General features: G+C 40.7%; 1 protein-coding gene across 2 annotated transcripts in view; it reads left to right on the plus strand.

Annotated features, from left to right (window-relative positions):
* LOC130931955 (trinucleotide repeat-containing gene 6A protein-like) overlaps window positions 1-22049 on the plus strand; it is a 30006-nt gene extending 7957 nt beyond the window's left edge. Inside the window, exons 8-24 of one of the 2 annotated variants that reach the window (XM_057861223.1) lie at window positions 4135-4323; window positions 4418-4581; window positions 4715-4792; window positions 6258-6416; window positions 7103-7243; window positions 7489-7605; window positions 11631-11750; window positions 11873-11971; window positions 12034-12208; window positions 12316-12456; window positions 12623-12793; window positions 12873-13013; window positions 13192-13299; window positions 14416-14646; window positions 15522-15592; window positions 15668-15807; window positions 20276-22049. In XM_057861223.1, coding sequence (XP_057717206.1) covers window positions 4135-4323; window positions 4418-4581; window positions 4715-4792; window positions 6258-6416; window positions 7103-7243; window positions 7489-7605; window positions 11631-11750; window positions 11873-11971; window positions 12034-12208; window positions 12316-12456; window positions 12623-12793; window positions 12873-13013; window positions 13192-13299; window positions 14416-14646; window positions 15522-15592; window positions 15668-15807; window positions 20276-20621 — 2591 coding nt within the window. In that variant the 3' untranslated portion in view covers window positions 20622-22049. The remainder of the gene's footprint in view (window positions 1-4134; window positions 4324-4417; window positions 4582-4714; window positions 4793-6257; window positions 6417-7102; window positions 7244-7488; window positions 7606-11630; window positions 11751-11872; window positions 11972-12033; window positions 12209-12315; window positions 12457-12622; window positions 12794-12872; window positions 13014-13191; window positions 13300-14415; window positions 14647-15521; window positions 15593-15667; window positions 15808-20275) is intronic. The other variant, XM_057861222.1, reaches the window with a different exon arrangement.
* The last annotated feature ends 370 nt before the right edge of the window (window positions 22050-22419 follow it).

Here is a 22419-nt window from a genome sequence, read left to right on the forward strand (position 1 = left end):
AAAAGCCACCGGGGAGTCTGTTTTTTTATTTTTTTTAATATTTATATTTCATTACATAGACATGCCTCGTAGGGAAAGGAGATTGAGGGATAAAAAAAAGGAGTTGGATGAGGCTGCTAAAGGCAGTGGATACCTCATCAGCTGGGTGAATAGCAGACCTGGTAAGAACAGGTTTGCAAGGATAGTCGGGTATTAAATACAATTATAAACACAATTACAATGTTATTTTTCTATAAGATTTTATGTCATTGCTTTATTAATCATTAGGTGCTAGAGTTGTTAAGTATGGATAATAATGAAATAATAGTTTTGAGAAAACTGTGCTGTTGGTGGCTCAGTGACCATCTGATGTGGTTTGTTCTCAGATGAACAAGTTGAGGAAGGAAGTTTTGATGCAGAGGTTGAAGGAAGAAAAGAGGCAGACTGACTGAATCACAGCAAGAAAGTGTGGATGACAGTTTTGATTTCTATTCACTGTTGCCCCCTCCCAATTAAAGTATGTCACAGTCACAGCCAATTATTATCTAAAGCTGGTTAAAATTGAAGTTATGTTGTTTTAAGGTGTATTAAATACTTGTTCATGTGCCCTTTTGATCTACGAGCACCCGCCCCTCCACCGGTCTCTGCACGGCCCTGCTGAAACACAGTGTGGGTCGACAGAGCTCAATATTTTGTTGGGGTGTAAAGTGTACTGGAACATATTTCCTCCACACCCTTCTCACCTTTTTAACCCCTGACCCATTTTCATGCCTGCAGGTTAATACCACTGCTTTAGTAGATTCATTTTGAGTACTCTCGTTGGATTGTCATCTTCTCTGGAGTTGTCCCGTCAGGAAAGTTGTTTCCAGCATGAGCATTGTAGCTTTTACATTTATACCTCAAAGTTGTGAGCAAGTTTTATAGGTCATTAGATTCATCCCAGCAACATTCAGAAAAGCTCAGTAACATCATTCAAAGTGCCTCAAAGGGATTTAAACCTTTAGATATGTGCAGTATAGACAATACTGACATAGTAAAATATGCAGGAAAAATTCTGTGAAATGAAGCTAATATGAACATGTTAGCGCAAGCCTCATCTGAATGCCTCTAATGATACTAAAGTATGTATCTAATTTAGAAAGATTGGAGTAACTTTCTTACTGTTTAAACATGAGAAGTTTGCATTATATCTGAAGAAAAGTGTTTGTTGAGAAGCCTGGAGACAGCAAAGGTATACACTACAGCCATTGTCTTTCTTGCGAAGTTTTTGTGAATGTGGTTGAGTCATCCCTTAAGAATGCAAAGAGCATGGTTGAATCCCCTGCCCCCCGCCCCCAACTGCTTCCCCCTTTTATTAGCCTCTCTTCCGCCTTTTCTCTCTTGCTTGCCAATTGCGCTTGCAATAGAAACCCAGACTTTTGTTAGGGTTTCGAGACAAGCAAGCTCGGAGGTTGGCTTATGTGGAAATGGAAACGGTCTCAGTGAAAGAGCTGGGGAAAATAAAGGGAGGGGCCCGTAGGGTTATACAGGGACTCGGTCTAGTGAGCTAACTGGAGCAGCAAAGTAGATAATGAGGAAGTTTGGGGCCACCTAGGCAGCTACTATTAGGAAAGAAAGTTTATAGATGAAGCTAGTTTTGTTCAGGGTGGTAGAGGCAAATGAAAATGTAATGTTTATAAAACGGATTAAATACCAAACTGGGTCATTAAACCATTTTTTACTACCAGCTATTAGGCTTGCTATCAGATATGGCATTCTACCCCATTTTATGTACTATACAAAATGTGCCACTGGGTAGAATTCGGTGGGTGCTGTTGATATGACCAGTTTGGGTACAGCCTAGTCCGCAATAGGGACCTTTTTGCTGGGGGCATTCCAGTTTTTACGAGTCAGTTTGAGTTCTGTTCAATCCCTGCTGAGCCTTTCAGCATTGCCATCTGGTGGTCATACGGGATTCATAGAATCGTAGCTTCATGCGAGTACGAAGCTTTCCCTTTATATTATCCTTCGAGGGTCACACTCAATTCATGTGGAAAAAAATACGCATCGATTAAAAAGACTTTGGGACTGTCGAGTGCCAGTTCGTCACACATAGCAAAAGTTTCTGCCAGTGTTAGTTGCATAGCACCTTTGTTTTTGTCTTCGGTTTTCTTAACATACTTCTTATATTGTTTGTGGTGGTATTTCGCTAAATGCTTTTTGCCCATATCGGTGTCCGATCCGATCCAAATATCGGATCGGGACATCTCTACTTTATATATATATATATATATATATATATATGTATATATATATGTATATGTGTGTATATATGTGTGTGTGTATATATGTGTGTATGTATATAATAGAGAGAGATAGATTAGGGCTGCTAAACTATTAGTTTTTAATCGAGTTAATCACAGCTTAAAAATTAATTAATCGTAATTAATCGCAATTCAAACCATCTATAAAATGCCATATTTTTCTGTAAATTGTTGGAATGAAAAGATATGACCGATATATACATTCAACATACTGTACATAAGTACTGTATTTGTTTATTATGACAATAAATCAAGAAGATGGCATTAACATTGTTAAAGCGATCCATGGATAGAAAGACATGTAGTTCTTAGAAGATAAATGTAGTTCAAGTTATAGAAATTTTATATTATGTTAATGTTTTCGTTTTAATAAAATGTGTTAAATTTTCAATCAAAAAATAAACTAGTAGCTCGCCATTGTTGTCAATAATTACACAATTCTCATTGTGCTGAACCCATAAAATCAGTCGCACCCAAACGCCAGCAGAAGGCGACTAAACTCCAAAAAACACAAGTAACAAGTGTCACCTGACCCAGAGCTGTCATTTTAATCTGTTTGAGCGGGCATGTGCGTTAATTGCATCAAATATTTTAACGTGATTAATTTAAAAAATTAATGGTAACACTTTATAATAACTATCCGTTTTACTAGTTAATAGATCATTAGTAAACTGTTGATAAATGATTTATTGTTGATTTGTGAAGTATTTGTTAAGTTTAAGTATTTACAGGGTATTCCAATATGGTTGACCCCATTCTAAATGTCCATGCTAGTCGATGGATCTTAATAAAACTATATACACTTTATGTTGAAGGTCATAAGTTTTATTGGTTAAATATACAAAGAAAAGTACAAATATTTGTTGGTTCTATGGCAGATTTTCATAAATGAGCAACATGAGCGCTGCCTGCAAAATGCCTTATCAAAATGCCTTTTCTTTTTAAGTGAATGGCATTTCTTAACCTGAAAAGATAGAAATGCCAAACGTTACACACAAAAACTTGAAATGTTTCTACACAAACTGTGTTTCAGGTTAAGAACACCCTGTAAATGCTTAACAAACTGTTAACAAATACTTCACAAATCAACAATAAATCATTTATCAACAGTTTACTAATGATCTATTAACTAGTAAAATGGATGGTTATTATAAAGTGTTACCAAATTAATTACCACCCGTTAACGCGATAATTTTGACAGCCCTAATATATATAAAATATATTTATATTTTTGTCTCCATCCCTGTACCCGTTTATAATGCGCACCATGATTTTACAAGTTGATTTTGGGGGGGGGGGGGGGGTGCGCGTTATATTCGGGAAATTACGGTAATGTCCGAGTAATAAAATCCCGGCCTTCCCGTACAGAGAGCGCCAAGTCGCCAACATGGGACAAGTCTAAAAGTGTCCAACCCGAGTAATTCCCGGTACATCTCTCCATGTCTGAAAGCCATGATAAGGGTAAATCCCACGCCATTTTACACGGGAATTTAGGGCTCAGGCCACCTTGTGATCTGGCCTAATTTTCTCTGAGAGTTATCCTTGGCATCTTCCTAAGGTGGTGGGAGAGGTTAGCTGGGCTTGTCGTTCAACTGTAACACAAATCCTCATAAATGCCAACCATTAGCCTAAAATTTGATGGTATAAATGGACTGAAACAAACCAAGGAACAACAGAAATATACTGCTCCATATTTTGGGGGCCTGAATGACAAATTATTTTCTGGATGTTGTATGAAGACCATTGTAATCAAAGACTGACGAGTCTACGTGGCATGTTTTTAGCTTTTTCAACATTAGAATTGTGATTTGTTGTAATGCTTTGATCGGTATCTTTCTTGTGCTTTCTGTAGGTTGGGGTGAGCCTTATCCCCAGCAGAAGGAGTCTTCAACATGGGGTGAACCCACATCTGCTCCACCTGTGACGGTGGACAATGGAACATCTGCCTGGGGGAAACCAGTGGACACTCGCTCTAATTGGAATGAATCCACCAGGGATAATAGAGAGCCTGCATCTGGATGGGGAGCTCGTCATAAGTCTGGTAATTTTGATTCTAAATAGTCTGCTGTTGCTGTACCTTTGGTGAGAGAAAGCTATTTAGTTGAATATTGATTTGCATATTTACCCTTTGTTAGGTCTTGGTTCCAAACCAATGGAGACATGGTGTGGTGATGAGTCTATGAGTAACAGTTGGGATCAGGAAGAGGAAGTAGAAATTGGTATGTGGACTAACAACCCACAGGACAATAGGTCACATGACCAAAACAACTGGTACTACAAGCACAAGGGATCCTGTAAGGTGGGTTTCCACCTAGACACCAACACTGCACCAGTGAAGTTGTTAAAAATGTGTACTTGCCCCACCATGACATGTGTACCTCATTACAGTTGCAGCGATAATCTTATTATTAATCAGTTACTGCTGTTTTTAGATGAATAAACCAGTCAACAAACCAGACGAGCCATGGATAAAACCTTTCATGAACCAGTTCAACAACATGAGCTTTTCTGTAAGTATTTAACCATGCAAATGCCAGTATTTGTTTGGCAGTAACTCGCTCAATGACCTACAAACATTTGCAGTTATTCAAGCACTACCTCATGCCAAACTCTGCTTGCTAAATACTTCTAATGAGGACCAACAAGTTTCAATCCTCAAGCGGTTGCATCAGTGATTGGGTGGTTACAGTGTTTGAACCATACTTACTATTGTGGCATGATAACATAAAATGATAGAAAACTGTAATGTGAAATCATGGATGTAGCTGCAGTTCTACGATTGCTGGAGTAGGCACCAGATTTTTTATTTTAAATCAAGTAACCTAGACTGCGCCTTCAGCATTTTGTAGCTGAAGGAGGAAGCCAAGTCCTTTGATCTCGCAAAATCGCAAAGATTCTGTGGTAGAGAAAATTCTGGCAGTCGTCTGGGCTTCATAGAATAATATTTGGATCCCTAATTTATGTTCAGTTTAGGGCTGCAGCTATCGATTATTTAGGTAATCGATTAATCTATTGATTGGTTAGTTGGAATAATGGAGTAATCGAATTACAAATATTTAATGCGTTGCAGAATACATTTTAGGAGATGTAAAACAAAGGAAAGTGTTTATGCTTGCAATAACAAATACTTTGACTTCCCAAGATTGCACTTTCAGAAGAGCATTAAATGTGAGTACAAAATAATATAGCTGAGTGTTTCTTAACAAATCGTTCAAAAACAAATTCCCACAAAAAACTGCTCAATATACTTGTAAACTAACAAATGCATGAACAAACATGGCTTATTAGCTCAAACAAAAACTTACCTTATGTTGGTTTTAACAGGGAGCTGTTGGATCCAGCCATGTTAGATGAGTTATGTCATATTCATTGTTGCCGCTAAAGGACAGTATATCCACCCAAATCAATAAAAATAAATGCAAACTCTTTCAAAACAAACCATGACAATGCCACTCTAATTAAACGAATCCTCGAGGCAGCAAAATTTAATTCGAAGAGTTTTCTAATCGAATTACTCGAGTTAATCCATTAATCGTTGCAGCACTAGTTCAGTTTCATCCGTCCTGACCGCCAGAGGCATTGCTTACAAAGACCCACCTAAAGAAGGAGCTGGTGTAAAACAGTGTCAAAAGGGATGGAGACCGCAAGAGTTACCTCTTTTTGAAACTAGCAAACGACATGGGCACTGCAGTTCCCATGGCGACAACAATTGAAAACCAATGTACTCGCTGGATTGATAATCCAGTGTTTGAAGTCTGGCTACTGGCGCTTATACTGTGCTTAATTTTAGTTTCTTAAAATAATAGAGCTCTGTAACGGGAATAACATTTTACTGTAGTCTACCTTTAGTCATATCTTTGTACTTGGACCAACAACTAATTGTCTTAATTAGTGAACCGACATCCAATGCGTTGCCATTGTAATTATTTGGTCATCCGAACAAATTGCCTTTTTTTTGTGTTTCTCCTTTTTAAGCGAGATTCCCCTGACGATTCCATGAAAACTGGAGCAGGTATGATGCAGGACAAGCGCATGGACACAATGGACTTCAGTGGCGTAATGGGGAAGAACCCTGGGTCTCAACACCAGCTCCCCAAAGAGTCCCCTATGGATCGCAGCTCTTACTATGACAAGGTAATACTGCAAACATTTTGTCCTTAAGATATCTGGAGTATAAAATTGGTTGGTTCCTCCCGGACACCCAAACCTTCTTAAACTGAACTATCTAATGAGAGACGAGAGCACACATTAATTTAATAAGATAAATATGAATAACTTTACTGAGTAATAGTGTGCATTTTCTCCCCCAAAAAACTATGCCTGAAGTTGAGCTTTGGTGACTCGATTATCGTAATGAGGTGCAAATGTTTCAGCAATATGCATCCTTGTGGATATATGTACAGTAGTGCTCTTACTGTCGTGCTCCTCCTCCTAGTGCCCATTAGTATGTACTGCAATTAAATTTAGATCAGTGTTTGTACTTTTTATTTGCATGGTATTTACATCAGCAGCAAATTGTATATATCACCATTTCTTACTGACCATAAAAGCCATAGACCATTGATTAATTATGAGACTTAAATTAAGTTTGATTCCCTGCTCTGGTTTGTTTGTGGTCTTGCTATGCCGCTTGCGTAATCCTTGAACCGTTTCTTACAAGATGCATCCCTTTTTGCTACGTTAGCATAACACAACTCTTACTTTTGCTCTTTGCCCCCAAATTAACCACATTCTTCCTTCTCTGTCTGTGTGTGTGGCTGGCACTGTGCTTCCCCTGTGCTTGCAATCCATCTGCTGTGCACACGGGCTTGCTTCCTCAGCTGTCTTTTCCTCACGCTGCTTCCGATGAGCATTGCTCCAATCAAAGCATGAGCATTTCCCCTTCCAATTCCACTCAAATTAGCCTGTGTCTCGACTCTGGGCCATCTCCTGCCCACTCTAGTCCCAGAGTTTCTCAGCAGGTGAGTGTAGAAGTGTCACAAGGATGTTGTATGGCTGCTTTCTCTCTTCTGGCAACAATGTTATTAATGAGGTTCATAAGATTTTCCCTCCAGAATTTCTTCTGAGGGTTAAACGGTGTGCCGTGTGTGTGTGTGTGTGTGTGTTTTTTTTTAATTAATTAATTTTTTTATAAAACCTCATATGTATAGCATTTCAATCTAATGAATGTTTTAATGTTTTTTTTTTTCTCCTGTCACACTCCTAGAATGTAAACCCAATGTTGGGTGGCAGCGGCTTAACACAGGGCCGCGGTGGACTGCAATCTCAACTCCCTCATCCCAACTTCCGTAACCAAGTGCCTCCTCCCATCATGCCCTCTCAGGTAGTGCACACACCCCAAACCTAATCAGCAATTATTCCATTACATCGTATTCAAAGGGTCAGCAACCTGCAGCTCTTGAGCGCTGCTCTAGTGACTCCCTGGAGCTTTTTCAATAATGTTTGATGTTTGGTGTGTGTGTGTGTGTGGGGGGGGTATATTTTTGTTTTAATTTGGTCTCCGTAGGAGGACAAGCATGACTTATTCTTGTAATTCATTAATATTGTAATGAAGTTAAACTTGAGGCGGCATCGTACAACATCTGTAGTCATGTGGTGCGTTATTCTATATAGGATGCACTGCAGGGAAAATAAACATTTATTCATGAGGGCTCATTATGTATTTGTAACCATTTTAATAGTAGGATAATATAGCTAATACAGATACATAAAGCATGTGTTGCCTACATTATAAGGCTTTTAATTTTTGCGACTCCAGGCATACAGTGGGGCAAATAAGTATTTAGTCAACTACTAATTGTGCAAGTTCTCACACTTGAAAATATTAGAGAGGCTTGTAATTGACAACAAGGGTAAACCTCAAACATGAAAGACAGAATGTGTGTGTGTGTGTGTGTGTGTGTGTGTTGGGGGGGGGAGAGACTGAAAATCACATTGTTTGATTTTTAAAGAATTTATTTGCAAATCATAGTGGAAAATAAGTATTTGGTCAATACCAAAAGTCATCTCAATACTTTATGTACCCTTTGTTGGCAATAACGGAGGCCAAATGTTTTCTCTAACTCTTCACAAGCTTTTCACACACTGTTGCTGGTATTTTGGCCCATTCCTTCATGCAAATCTCCTCTAGAGCAGTGATGGTTTGGGGCTGTCGTTGGGCAACACGGACTTTCAACTCCCTCCACAGATTTTCTATGGGGTTGAGATCTGGAGACTGGCTAGGCCACTCCAGGACCTTGAAAAGCTTCTTACGATACCACTCCTTTGTTGCCCTGGCTGTGTGTTTGGGATCATTGTCATGCTGAAAGACCCAGCCACGTCTCCTCTTCAATGCCCTTGCTGATGGAAGGAAATTTTCACTCAAAATCTCTGAATACATGGCCCCATTCATTCTTTCCTTTACACAGATCAGCCATCCTGGTCCCTTTGCAGAAAAACAGCCCCAAAGCATGATGTTTCTTCCCCCTTCACAGTGGGTATGGTGTTCTTCGGATACAATTCAGTATTCTCTCTCCTCCAAACACGAAAACCTGTGTTTCTACCAAAAAGTTCTATTTTGCTTTCATCATTCTCCCAGTCCTCTTCTGGATCATCCAAATGCTCTCTAGCGAACCGCAGACGTGCCTGGACGTGTACTGGCTTCAGCAGGGGGACACGTCTGGCAGTGCAGGATTTGAGTCCCTGGCGGCGCATTGTGTTACTGATAGTAGCCTTTGTTACTGTGGTCCCAGCTCTCTAGGTCATTCACTAGGTCCCTTCATGTGGTTCTGGGATTTTTGCTCACCACTCTTGTCATTTTGACGCCACGGGGTGAGATCTTGCATGGAGCCCCAGATCGAGGGAGATTATCAGTGGTCTTGTATGTCTTCAATTTTCTAATAATTGCTCCCACAGTTGATCTCTTTACACCAAGCGTTCCCAGCCTGGTGCAGGTCTACAATTTTGTCTCTGGTGTCCTTCGAGAGCTCTTTGGCCTTGGCCATAGTGGAGTTTGGAGTGTGACTGACTGAGGTTGGGGACAGTCTTTTATACCGATAATGAGTTAAAACAGGTGCCATTAATACAGGTAACGAGTGGAGCCTCGTAGACCTCGTTGTAGTTAGACCTCTTTGACAGCCAGAAATCTTGCTTGTTTGTAGGTGACCAAATACTTAAGCCTGAGTGATACTCCCGCGTTGCGGTGACGGCGTAGCGACTACGGCGTCATTCGACATTCGATAGTTCTGCAGTGAGGGAACGCGTTGCTCTGTAATTCACCGCCAAGCCACTAGAGGGATGTGGCGTTATGTTTGTACGGTTTTGGGGCATGCTTGTTTACTTCCGCTAGTCGGAGAAAAATAAACAATGCAATATGGAACTCTTGAAAGTAAATATTCTGCTCATCAACACTGAATAAATATTGAACATATAAATGTTGAGGGGCAGGCGACGCAGAAGACTGTTTCGAGGCGGTCTGGCCGACTTTTGATGCCGCACAGAGTTTTAGACTCAGGTGGAGAGAGCTAGCTGTGGCGGCTAGCTTCAAACTGGCGTCGAGCACTGTGTTCAAGGTCTGCAAAGCCCTCAGCCCGATTTGTTTGCCGTGTCCTACAACCAGCCAGTGGGAAGCCATAGCAGATTTCTGGCGTCTAGGGAACTTCCCAAACTGCGTTGGGAGGCTTGATTTTAAGGTTATCATAAAAAGCACCGAGGCACTCTCAATCAGTGATGATCTATCGTGTGTGTGAACTGTCTGTTATTGAAAATTAAAGATCAAAACAACTCTTGACACCAAATCTGTGCTTTATTCTTTATATACTTGAAGTGTGACACGTAAATAAGTCACAGACTCACAGCAAACATGTGTACACAGTAAATGATGAAGTGCACCAACCAAAAATACGACATAAAGTGATAAAAAGTTGGCAGTTTTTGGCCGACTGGGTCACCGCTTCGTGTGGCCACTCGATTCCGACCACCCACGTCTCGGTGGTTCTTCCATTTATTTATTTTTTTGATCGCCGACCTTGCCATTTGGCAATCACAATAATAATTTCTTGACGAGACTTGCTCTTCGATGATACTCCCGTCGGCTTGGTCCATTTTTGCGTGTAGAAAACAATGTTTGATTCTATTGTACAATGGCGGTGTTTTCGCGGTAAACCGGAAACAACAGTCTGAGCGGACCAATCACAGTCCGTTTTCGCTACGTCATACGCGTTACAAAAATCGAGAGGTGCGCGTCAGGCTACGGCGTAGGGTCGTAACTCGATTCTTCCTTGACGGCGTAGGTCTGACGCGGAAGTATAACTCAGGCTTTATTTTCCACTCTAATTTGGAAATAAATTCGTTAAAAATCAAACAATGTGATTTTCTGGGTTTTTTCCACATTCTGTCTCTCATGGTTGAGGTTTACCCATGTTGACAATTACAGGCCTCTCTAATCTTTTCAAGCAGGAAAACGTGCACAAATAGTGGTTGACTAAATACTTATTTGCCCCACTGTATTTGTTTTTTGTTTTTTTGGTCCAATATGATATTATTGGATAGCCGGGATAAGAGAACGTAAGAAAAGATCATTACGGGATAAGAGAGCCGATACTGTCGACTACCGAATGATATCGTCTGATAAACACATTTTAAAATATCGGATAATATCAACATCGTTTTTTCATGATCAGTTTTGGTCCAATTCACCTTCAACGTGAATGTAGAGGCCTTCCCTTCGTACAAGGGCTTATCACAGCGTAGCACAGCAGTTTATTGTGCTTATTGACCATTATATATCTCCAACTTGTTATGTGTGCAGACCATTAACATTCATGGTGCAAAAATTAAATGACCAATAAGTGATTGGCTGTGTGCCTTTGTTGTTATTTTGAGCCGGAGCACTGTGTGAGCCATATGTGATATGGCAGTGCCTTATTGGCACTTTGCACTTCCACTTAATCTAAAAAAGAAAAAAGATATTTGCACTATTTTGATCCCAACACCAAATTTAGTGGTGGATTATAGGCACTTTTCCAATAACTTCAGTTGAAGTTGTTCTCTTATGTATTGGAAAACCTTGAAGTTGTTAGATTTATCGTTACTAAAGTACCCAGTGGGAAATCACAGTACAAATAGCCATTATATGGTAATTCCACGACCGCATATAGCGGTATCTGTTTGATATCGGTATTCAGGTTTTGGAGTTGGACATTATCGGCATATCAGTTAAAAAGTAATTATTTGACAACTCTACTTAATATTTACGTGTGTGGAACTATCTGCAGTTGGGCATGGGCATTAAATTAGTTTAAAAATGACATTGTAAAGTATTAAATGATAATTGCCGGTACCCATAGAAACCCTGTTTACTGTTTTCAGGTCCCTCCACCCCTGTTGAAATACCCAGGTGGTAATGGAGCCCTGAACCCTCTGTTAGGCCCTCAGCAGGTGGCTGTGCTTAACCAGCTCTCTCAACTCAACCAACTCAACCAGCTCCAGGTGAATTGCCAGAAGTTGTTGAATTTTTGTTTGTCACACACTGTATAGGAAGCCGTCACCACACAGATGCAGATTTGATGAGCTATAAATTTATAGTGTGGCTTTTTGTTTTCCATTTGCAGCGTCTTATCCTCCTCCAGCAGCAGCAGCAGCAACAACAACAGCAGCAACAGAAGGCTCAGAGCCAGAGAGTGATGCCTGTGGGACGACAACCTGAGCAGGTTTGTTTGTCATCTTTGTTTACCCATCTATTATTTTTAACATCTTGCTCTACTCTCTGTAGACACGTCCTATTGGTTCATCTCCATCAATGATGCAGCCACCGCGTCATCTGGACCCTTCTTTGCTGAAACAGTCCCCGGCCCTCAAGCCATACCTGGATAGCTACTTGCCCCACAATAGCCCCGACGTGCAGAAGGATCCTTCCCCTCTTGGGTCCTTCAGCAACTTCCCTTTAAGTATGTTCAATACTAAAGCAGACTCCAAAAATTAGGAATGATATAGTCTATACTGTGTCTGTATTGTTTGATTAAGCAAAATATATTTTTCTGTCTTTTTCCAATAGGCTTGAACTCAAACCTGAATGTATCCCTGGACATGGGTGTTGGTACTAATGCTGGCGGAGCTTTAGGCTATAAAGAACCGTCCCAGTCCAGACTGAAGAAACTGTGGGTTGCTGACCCTCTGGAGCAGAACAGCAAATCTGGTACACATTGCTTTTCATGTTGCAGTAAAATGAAAGATTAACAAGTCCAAACAAACTTCTATGGAAAGCTAAACAAAAAAGTTTCAAAGCCTTTTGAGCAGCCGTAACTTTCCTCAAGTGCTTTCCTTTTGTGTTTTTGATCTCTTGCTTTTCTTTTGTCTGCCAGGTGCTATTTCGTCAGGGCTGCGTCTGGAGGATTCTCCCTTTTATGACTTCCTGTCCCCTGGCCCATCTCCTCTGAGCCCTCCCGGCCAATCAATGGGCTCAGTAGGTGACGGCTGGCCGTCCCGTGCCAATTCTCCCCCGCCCCATGGAAACACTGTCACATGGCCCCCAGGTACACCGGCGTAAACGTGTCTTGGCAGAATGTTGTAGGATCCGTCAAGAATGCAGCTAATACCTGTGTACTTGTGTAGAGTTCCGACCTGGCGAACCTTGGAAAGGCTACCCCAACATTGACCCTGAGACTGACCCTTATGTGACCCCCGGTAGTGTCATTAATAACCTCTCCATCAACACCGTCCGTGACACAGACCACCTCAGGGACAGGAACAATGGTAGGTCATTTGCATGGTGAACATAAACATAGAATGGGTTGGACAGACATTGGACTGTTGGCAATGTTGTAAATTTAAGATGCTAACGCTTTAAACGTAGCTCACGTAGATAGAATCTGCAATGCTCGAATCGTATCAGATTGTGTGAGTGCCTAATTCCTCCTCTCTGTTTGACCAGGGCCATCTTCATCACTGAACACCACGATGCCTTCTAACAGTGCCTGGTCATCCATTCGTGCCTCCAGCCACAGCGGTTCCCTCACCAGTACAGCACAAAGCACTTCAGGTACGCATTCCTTTTTTCTAATTTAGCTTCAAATGGTTTTGATTGGAATATTGGAAGTGGTTAGGTTTGAAGTGGCATGAAAGTGTTGGCCTGTCGCAATATGCAGTAAGTCAATTTATCGCACGGTAAATAAAAATGAGGGCGGTAATTTTCCAGGCTGCGATTTATCACCACGTGCGTGCATACACTTATGCATGCGTGGGCTGCGTGCACTCCGCTCACGTGCGTGTTGATTGCATATGAGACTCCAGTTTCTTTCACAGATGTTTATTGGTCATCAATACGCCGTAGATGAAAGTTCAGGCATACAAAATAAGGAAACACATCTATATTAAACATTGTAAAACGTTAGCATTACTACATTGAGGCTAACTAACCACCTTAGCCTGCTATAAAACATTGGCAGTCTTCTCCAAAATGTAAAACTGCGGTTGAAAGGTGACACTTCAAACATGAAAACTCGCTGCTTAACAGCATTTGCAAACGATGCAAAAAAAATCTATTACTGATACTGAAACCAAATGAATGATGAAGTTTTTTCTTTTTCACATTATGTTCAACATGTAAAGTTTTCCGGAGTTATATCTTACATACTTCAGATTCTGCGCTAACAATAGCTTTAAAATGATACCCATTATGAAAATCAGATTGGCAATGAATATTTTGGCTTCAAATTTGCTAACATGTGCACTTTGCAGTACAAGATGACTTTCATTTTGGATCAAATAAACGTTTTGTGGGCTCTAATTGGCAAAGAAGAAAAATGGCGTTGGGTTTCTCACTATTTCATATTCTGCACTTGGCTAACTTTCAAATGTCTCCTTATGCATTTTATATTTTCAAAATATTTTAATATAGTTTGGGTTTTATTTAAGGATAGCAATTTATTGCACTTGAATGGGTGATTTACTTGGATCTATTGTCACTACATTAGTGGTTGAATTGGTTAAAAAAATTGTCAATAATATAGCATATCGGTTATAATTGATGAGACAATATATCACTTTCTATAATTTGTTACTGTTTGGCCTACTTGCATGTTGCCATTAATAGACCAGATTTTTGCTTCATTGATGTAAAAGATCTTGTGCTGTGCCTCTGCCCATGTCCATGCAGCCAGACCCAGTGAGTCAAAGTGGTCTCCCGGCGTTGGTTCCGTGTCTAACTCTTCTCTGGCCCATGAGCTGTGGAAGGTCCCCCTGCCTCCCAAGGCGCTGTCGGTGGCGGCCCCTTCCAGACCGCCGCCTGGCCTCACCAGTCAGAAGCCCGGCTCGGCCTCCTCCGGCTGGGATGGCTCAATCCTGAGGCTGGGTGGGTGGGGCTCCACTGACTCCACATATGCACCTGGTGAGACATGCACACAAAGTAAAGAAGTGATTTTGAGGGGGGAGAGGCTAGGGGAACATAAAAGTCGCAAAGGTTTTAGTCGTTTTCACATTTTCTCAGCACGTCTGTTGTCATCCCAAATTTAATCAATAGGGATGTCCCGATCACATACTTTGCATGTGAGTCAAAGACAACAGATTTTTAGGATCTGCCGATACAGTCCCAAGCCAATACCTCTCGGAAATATATTAAGGAGAAATAAAAGTACATCTTTTTTCTCCTTTCTTTCCTATTTAAACAAAGCTATCCCAAATTATAGACAAATAAAATGTTTTTTTTTAGGACAGCATTGTTTTTCATTTTTTGCAAGTCAGTTCTGCAAGATAAGGTTAGTGATAATTATAATTAAAAAATGGCTAATGTACTGTGATAAATCAAGCTATCTTGGTTATAATTACTTTTTTGCTGTCGCTGGACCTTTGTTCTGTAAAGTTTGTTTCAGTAGTATTTATACACAGTATACTATATTTGCAATATCCTTATTATACACCTGGATTATTTCGTTGCTCGGAGCCCTTAACTCATTCACTATAAATGACAGTTATAGACGTCGAATCCATTTTAACTTTGAAGGCTGGCATTGAGTGAGTTTTGCTGCCACTGACAGCAATAAATGTCCAATCCTCCTTGACTGGGGGTCTAGCAGTGATTGAACGATCGCTGTCAGCCCGCTCAGTCAGCCCTTTCGCTGTAAATAGCAGCCAAGGAGTTAATTCTTAAAAGTAAAATCCGATATTTTTTTTACCCGATTCCAACCCTCTGAAAATGCGTGATCAGTCCCGATTTCCACCGTGATCGGATCGGGGACATCCTAAGTAATCAATCGTCTTCGTCAGGTTCCAGTTGGGGTGACAGCAGCAGCTCAGGAAGAACCCAATGGCTTGTCCTGAAAAACCTCACACCTCAGGTATGCACACAAAAAGCTAGCTTATTTGCTTCCATTTGATTTGCAGCATTAAATTTTGCTGTGGCGATCCAACAGATTGACGGCTCTACTCTGAGGACTCTGTGTATGCAGCATGGCCCTCTGATCACATTCCACCTCAACCTTCCACATGGTAATGCTGTGGTTTGCTACAGCTCCAAGGATGAGGCTGCCAAGGCCCAGAAGAGCCTGCACATGTAAGAGCAGTAGGGACCAGGGATGGGAACCACTGAGACAATACGATTGGCAAACCACGGATCCCAATAGCGATTCTCACAATTTGGTGATACAGCAATTATTGATATGCTGAAATCAATCTCCAGTATTCTCAGATACAACTGCAGTATTAGTTTTAAAAAAAGACTAACTCTCCATGGGAATTTTTTTTTTTTTTTGTCGCATACAATCTGTCAAAAACTTTTGACTTCCTCAGTCAATGAGAATATTTCAGTGCAGTGTTTCTGTAAATACATACAGCGACACTATTATTGCAGCATTCTTGTAAACAAACGAGTGTCTTAACTCGTTGACAGTGTTGGTCCAATTCACTTAAGGTGGGAGGCCTGGCTTTGAATGCTCATGCTTGAGTGTCAATGACTGCGCTAAATGTCCCATTCATGTTGACTGGGAGGGTCAAAATGAAGCGCCGTCAAAGGCAGCCAATGAGTAAACACAGACTCTATAATGGAAAATTTTGGTAGCAACCTGGTGGTTCCTTTATTAAACAGTGACAACTCTTTAAAACGATATATCCATCTTGGCATCACCAGAGATGGGTAGAGTAGAAAGATTTTTTGTCATTTCAAATTCTAAATTAAATTACTCAAGTAAAAGTATTCATCCAAAAATTTACATAAGTACAAGTAGAAAAGTATTCGTTGAAAAGAATACTCAAGTGATGAGTAACATTGTAACTGCTTACAATGTATGATTTTTAAAAAAATATATATATTTTTTTTTTCCAGCACAACTTCATCTATATGAACTGTTGTTATTATACCGTCCTATAGCCCAGTGGTCCCAACCTTTTTTCTACACCACAGACCAGTGTGATATGGGCCTTTTTTTCACAGACCGGCAATGTATGGCAGAAAATGACAATAAATATGACTGGGCTAAAAACGAACATTAAGTGCAGGCAAAATGTGATATGCTGAATCAACCTTTTTAACAGCGGCCTCTCCTAAAACTTAACGGCAAATATCATTGGTCGCTGGCATAATGAGTTCTTGATATGATATGCTCATTGCATTTTCGTTTATTGCCTCGTTTGTTAGCTTTTAGCCACATATTATGCAGAATGGTTCCTTTTCTGGCTCAGTAGCTGGCCTTTTCCCAGTAAAAAAGCTGTCCAAAGATGTTGCCGCCCGCAGCACACAGCCAACAGCGGTTAATGTTATGGTTTACATTGACTGAAGCTGGGCTGCTATAGGTGGGAAAACACCCCAGTGATGGCAGCCAACCACTAAATTGTATGTCTTGATAGGATTTTGAGTTTGTGCAGTGGTCAAAATAAATGTATGATTGCTGCTGTATTGGAGCACATTAGACACCAGTGCTCCTTAGTGTTTTATACATCAATGACTACCGGTAAAGCTAAAATTGACAGTTAACTTTATTATATTTTTATTTTACACCCTCATCACTCTACAGTGCTGTGTTTTTACAGATTAAATAAAGCCTGTATGAAAGACACGTCAGCCACGCATCGACAGTAGTCATGATTAATAGAAACCTAGCCGTCCCCAGGGCTAATGTTATGTTAGCAGGGTACAGTAACGTTAATCTTTTTTATCAGCGCTACGTTAACTTAATTTTACCCTGTCCCGAGTATCACTCCTCCATGGTGCCGACGTGGGAGCGGGGGCTAGTTGGGGGTGCGGAAGCGTCGGCGGGGCCGCAGATAGTCGGGGCTGGGCGGGGGTGGTACTTTGCAAGCGCTATCTTACAGTGAATACATGAAACTGAAATGTTCGCCTTGGTCTCTAGCTTGAAATGCTTCCACACTTTTGACATTTTCTGATTTTTCTTGGTGCCTTTATCTTCGCTTTCATCGGCTTCTTTGTCATGACCTCTTCAATCGTGCTTTACGCACGTGACGTCATGCCGACGTTGTGCCGCATTAAAAGTACTCGGGGCAAAACGTCATGCTTAGAGCTGGCAAAATTAAACGATTCCTCGAGGCGGAGTACATGTTGCCTCGATCAATTTTTAAAATCAAGTTACTCAAATTATTTGAGTACCGTAATTTCCTGAATATAAGGCGCACCCGTGTATAATGCGCACCCCAAATTTACTTGTAAAATCGAGGGAAATTTATTGTACCCGTTTATAACGCGCACCCTAATTTTAGCACCAATAAATAGAAGAATATAAGAAAACAGAGCTCGTGTACAGATACAGAAATGTCATTTTACTGACTGGTGAAACACAGCACAAGCATAGCACATTTGTAGTTCAAAACATTACCATAAACTGACAATATTTACGGTAATATGATTTGACAACTTCTCCAACTTACCAGAATCTAGGAGAAAACAAAACAGATGTGACTTTTCTTTTAAAGGCTGCTGTATAACTTGCTCGTTTCATCATGATGAATAAATGTTTCTTCCATGGATTGATACGGTAAAATAAAAGTGAGGACTGAAGTCAGAAATCGGAAAGAGCGCATCGCTGTAGACTGTAACAATAGGAACTATTATTTGGGTTTGAGTTTCCCGAGGGACAGATATAGTTGACGGACACAAACAGGAAGTCTGTTGTTACGTTTGTTATTGTCTGAGTTGCGGAACTGCAATAAACGTTGACTCAAATGAGTTCAAGAAACTAAATTCTGTGCTTCATGAAGAGTGGAAAAAAGCTGAATTTAACACAGACGAAATCATTCGGCCGATTAGAGTGAAGTATTACCGAAACAAAATGGTGACGTCACGTACCGTAATGGTCGGCAACGGGTCGCCGCATACGTTTCTTCAACACAACGTGGCCGTGTCAATAAAAAAAAAAAAAAAAAAACGTTTTATATATATATATTTTGGTCTCCATCCATGTACCCGTTTATAATGCGCACCATGATTTTACAAGTTGATTTTGGGGGAAAAAAGTGTGCGTTCTATTCGGGAAATTACGGTAATCGTTTCAGCTCTAGCCTCAAGTCTCGCAGGCATGAAAATCTCTCACCTTTCGGCGAAATTCACCGTTTTTAAGTCAAGAAGGGTGACCTACGCGAATAGTGTAGAAGAACATTTTTGGGGGGATTGGGAGTTTTTTTTTTTTTTTATGTCGGACGCTTGGTATGCAAGCGGGGAAAGCTGCACAAAGCCAAAAAAGCGCACCAGAGTAGCCAAAACATTGACTTATTTCAACGAAACAAAGGAGGGTACACATTTGTGTCCTGTCTCTTCAATGCCAAGCTTGGCTGCATGTCGGCCGTGAATGAACACCTAAAACGCCATCACCCAGTTGTAATTTTGGAAGACGACAGGAGACAATTACAAGCTAGCAGATCGTAAATCCATCTAACTAACGACATGTTTTATTGAAGTTGCTAAGCATATCACGGTATGCAATGAGTCCATTTATTGCAAGGTAAATAAAAATAAGGGCGGTAATTTTCATGGCTGTGTTTTATTGCTGCGCGCGTACAGGCATTCATTTGTGCGTGCATGCTGATGACATATGAGACTTCAGTTCCTTTCACAGATGTTTATTGGTCAGCAACACGCCGTAGAATTAAAGTTCAGACATACAAAATACGGAAACACATCTATATTAAACACTGTAAACGTGAGCATTGCTACATTGAGGCTAATGGGGGGAAAAAAAGACGACCTACTTTAGCCTGCTATAAAACATTGGCAGTCTTGTCCAAATCTCAGACTTGCGGTTAAAAGGTGACACTTCAAACATGAAAAATTGCTGGTTAACAGTAGTAAAAAAAATGAAAATTGATTACTGAAACAACATGCAATGACAAAATTATCTTTTTTTTTGCGGAGTGTAAAACCTACGGTTAGCGGTTTAGCGAACGTACTTCCGGTGAACATTTCAAAATAAAAGCATGTCATGTTCGTCATATAGATAATGATTTCTGGAGTTAATCCCACATACTTCAGAATTCAGATTTTACAATAGGAATAGCTTTAAAATGACACTCTTTATGAAAAATCTGATTGACAATGAACAATTATTATACTACTATTATATATAGTAGTATATTATAATATTAATGCTAGATATTTAGTTTAAGAATTTTTTCTTTAAATCATGTTGGAAAGGCAACGTAAGTGTTCTGAGTCAGTTTACATTGCTTTCTTTTGCTCTAGTTAATGCTATCAGCATTTGACCTCAGTTTTTTTGTGATTTATTGTTATGTGTTTATTTGTACTTTAATAAAGAATTTAAGTGTTCCCAAAATATTTTTGTGAATCAATAAGCGTCATCAAAAAAAGAAAAAGTATTAGATTCGTCAACTAATCATAAAAATAGTCGGCTGACTAATGGGGAGAAAATTAATCGTTTGGAACGGCCCTAGTTGTACAGTGTACTGGAACGTATTTCTTCCACACCTTAGCCTTTTCAACCCCTGACCCATTTTCATGCCAGAGTCTGATATAGGTCAAGTGTGTGACTCAGGTCACTAACCTCTACTCTTGTGCGCAGGTGTGTTTTGGGGAACACGACTATTCTGGCCAAGTTTGCCAGCGAGGAGGAAATCAACCGTTTCTTTGCACAAGGGCAGTCTTTGGCCACTCCCTCCTCCGCCTGGCAGGCCATGGGCGCGTCTCAGAGCAGAATGGATCAGTCTCACCCTTTCCCCAGCCGGGCCGCCGAGCCCGGCCAATGGAATGGCGGTGATCTCCACGGCTCCTCCCTCTGGGGCGGGCCCAACTATTCCAGTAGCCTTTGGGGGAGCCCCAGCGGCACGGAGGCAGGACGGATAGGCAGCCCTTCTCCGATCAGCTTCCTCCCGGTGGATCACCTGGCGGGCGCCGGGGACTCCATTTGAGCGGGCGTCAGCAAGGGTCAGTGGAGAATTGTCAATAATCAGCAAAATGAAAGCAGAAGTGGCACTACTCGCTTATGACAAGATTTTCAACAAAACGGGGTTTCCCCTGTGGAAAACTAGTTACGTTTCTCTCTCTGCACATATGTCCACTTTGTTTTAGCCCAAAAACATATCAGTCGGAATACTTGAATCCTGCAGGCCAATTCTATAATGTGAACGGATGGATATTTGCTTCCAGGTAGTGCTCTTTCACACCGAAAAAAGCTTCAATCGAGCTCATCATTATATATATATATATATATTTGTTTCATTTGTCATTTTTATTTGAATTCCAATTCTTTTTTTTTTTTTTTCGCTGACAATGTTGGAGTATGAGCTTTTTAAACTTTGCACTGAATGTGTTTTTTTTTTTTCTCAGTATATATTTAATCTGCAATATTGAGGGAGCAGCCAGTTTTTCCAGTGTAGCTGTTTACTCATTGAGGTCCTTACTGTGTATGAGTGGCTGTTTTGTGTGCGCGAGTGTGTGCGTATCTGTGTGTGTGTGTGTGTGTGTGTTTGCGCACGCTCCTCTCTTGCCTTGGCACGCCTACCTTACTGCGTTGTCGTGGAGTTCAAGATCAACGGCTATGTTCAAGACGAAGAAGAAAAAGCTAACTTGGGAAGATTATTTGGGGATAGATGGAAAAAGTGGAGAAAAAAAAGTATTGCACCAATGTTTGTTTGAAAACTAAAGATCGTCGAGCTCTGCAGTGCTAAGGACTGTAGCCGGAGCTGGGACTAGCAAGCCCCAGCGACCCTAATGTAGGGGCCGGGGCCTATCTAGCAAGCCCTCCCTTGAGTCTCCGAGTGGGCAAGGGCGGGAACAGCACTTTCAGAATAGGCTTTCAATATTTTGGAGGTGCCACACTGCAACCTCTTGTTTACAAGACTTAGGAGGCGGAACGTGTGTTCATCCTTCATTTTAAGGAGATGATGGAGTCAAATAGAAAATGCAAAAAAAAATATATAAAAACTGAGAAAAAGTCTATTAAAAAAATTTAAAAAATTATAAAGCATTAAAAAAAAATCACCAAAAAAAATCTTATCGAGGTTGAAGACGACGCTTTGTAACTCTGGGAATTCGGATCAGTGTTTTTGGCCATGGTGTTGGTTATTTGAATTATTCCTCTTTGTCTGCTAAATAACCAGCAATGGTTCTCAGGAAATCAAGCCAGTCCCCCCCCTCCTGTAGTTAATCTAAAAAAAGAAAAAAAAAGAAAAAGGAAAAAAAAAATACTACTCCTTCTAGTAGGAAAGGAAAATCCAACTTCTAGCACTGAAAACGATGTATAAAATGGTCTGTAAGTTTCTTTTCTCTGCCAAATAACTGCTTTAAGCTGGAGAAGCTCAACACACTGCTTTCAATATGCTGTCTTTTGAGGGTTGGGGGGGCGGGGGGGGGGGGGGGGGGGGGTCCAAGTTTGTGTGTTGGTGTGAGTGCGTGTATGTGTGTGTCCTCCACTCCACCCATGTTAAAATCAACAGGTGGGGTGGAAATGTAAAAACCAAGAGAAAGGCGAAACTGTATCTATGCATACTGTAGCTTCTCACGGCCTAATGAGAGGCGTTTTTTTTTTTTTTGTGTTTGTTTTTGTTCACGTCTGACAACACGTTTTAAATGTTTCCTTCAGTACGACAACATTTTAAACGACCGATTTAGCTCTCATTGCCACAAAAGTGTTTTTGGAAAGGAAAAAAAAATTAAGAAGCGACATTTTTTTAACAGTGAAGCAAAAGTCGTCCACATTTCATTGCC

Source organism: Corythoichthys intestinalis, chromosome 16 (assembly GCF_030265065.1).
Source record: "Corythoichthys intestinalis isolate RoL2023-P3 chromosome 16, ASM3026506v1, whole genome shotgun sequence".
Classification (NCBI taxonomy): Eukaryota; Metazoa; Chordata; class Actinopteri; order Syngnathiformes; family Syngnathidae; genus Corythoichthys; species Corythoichthys intestinalis.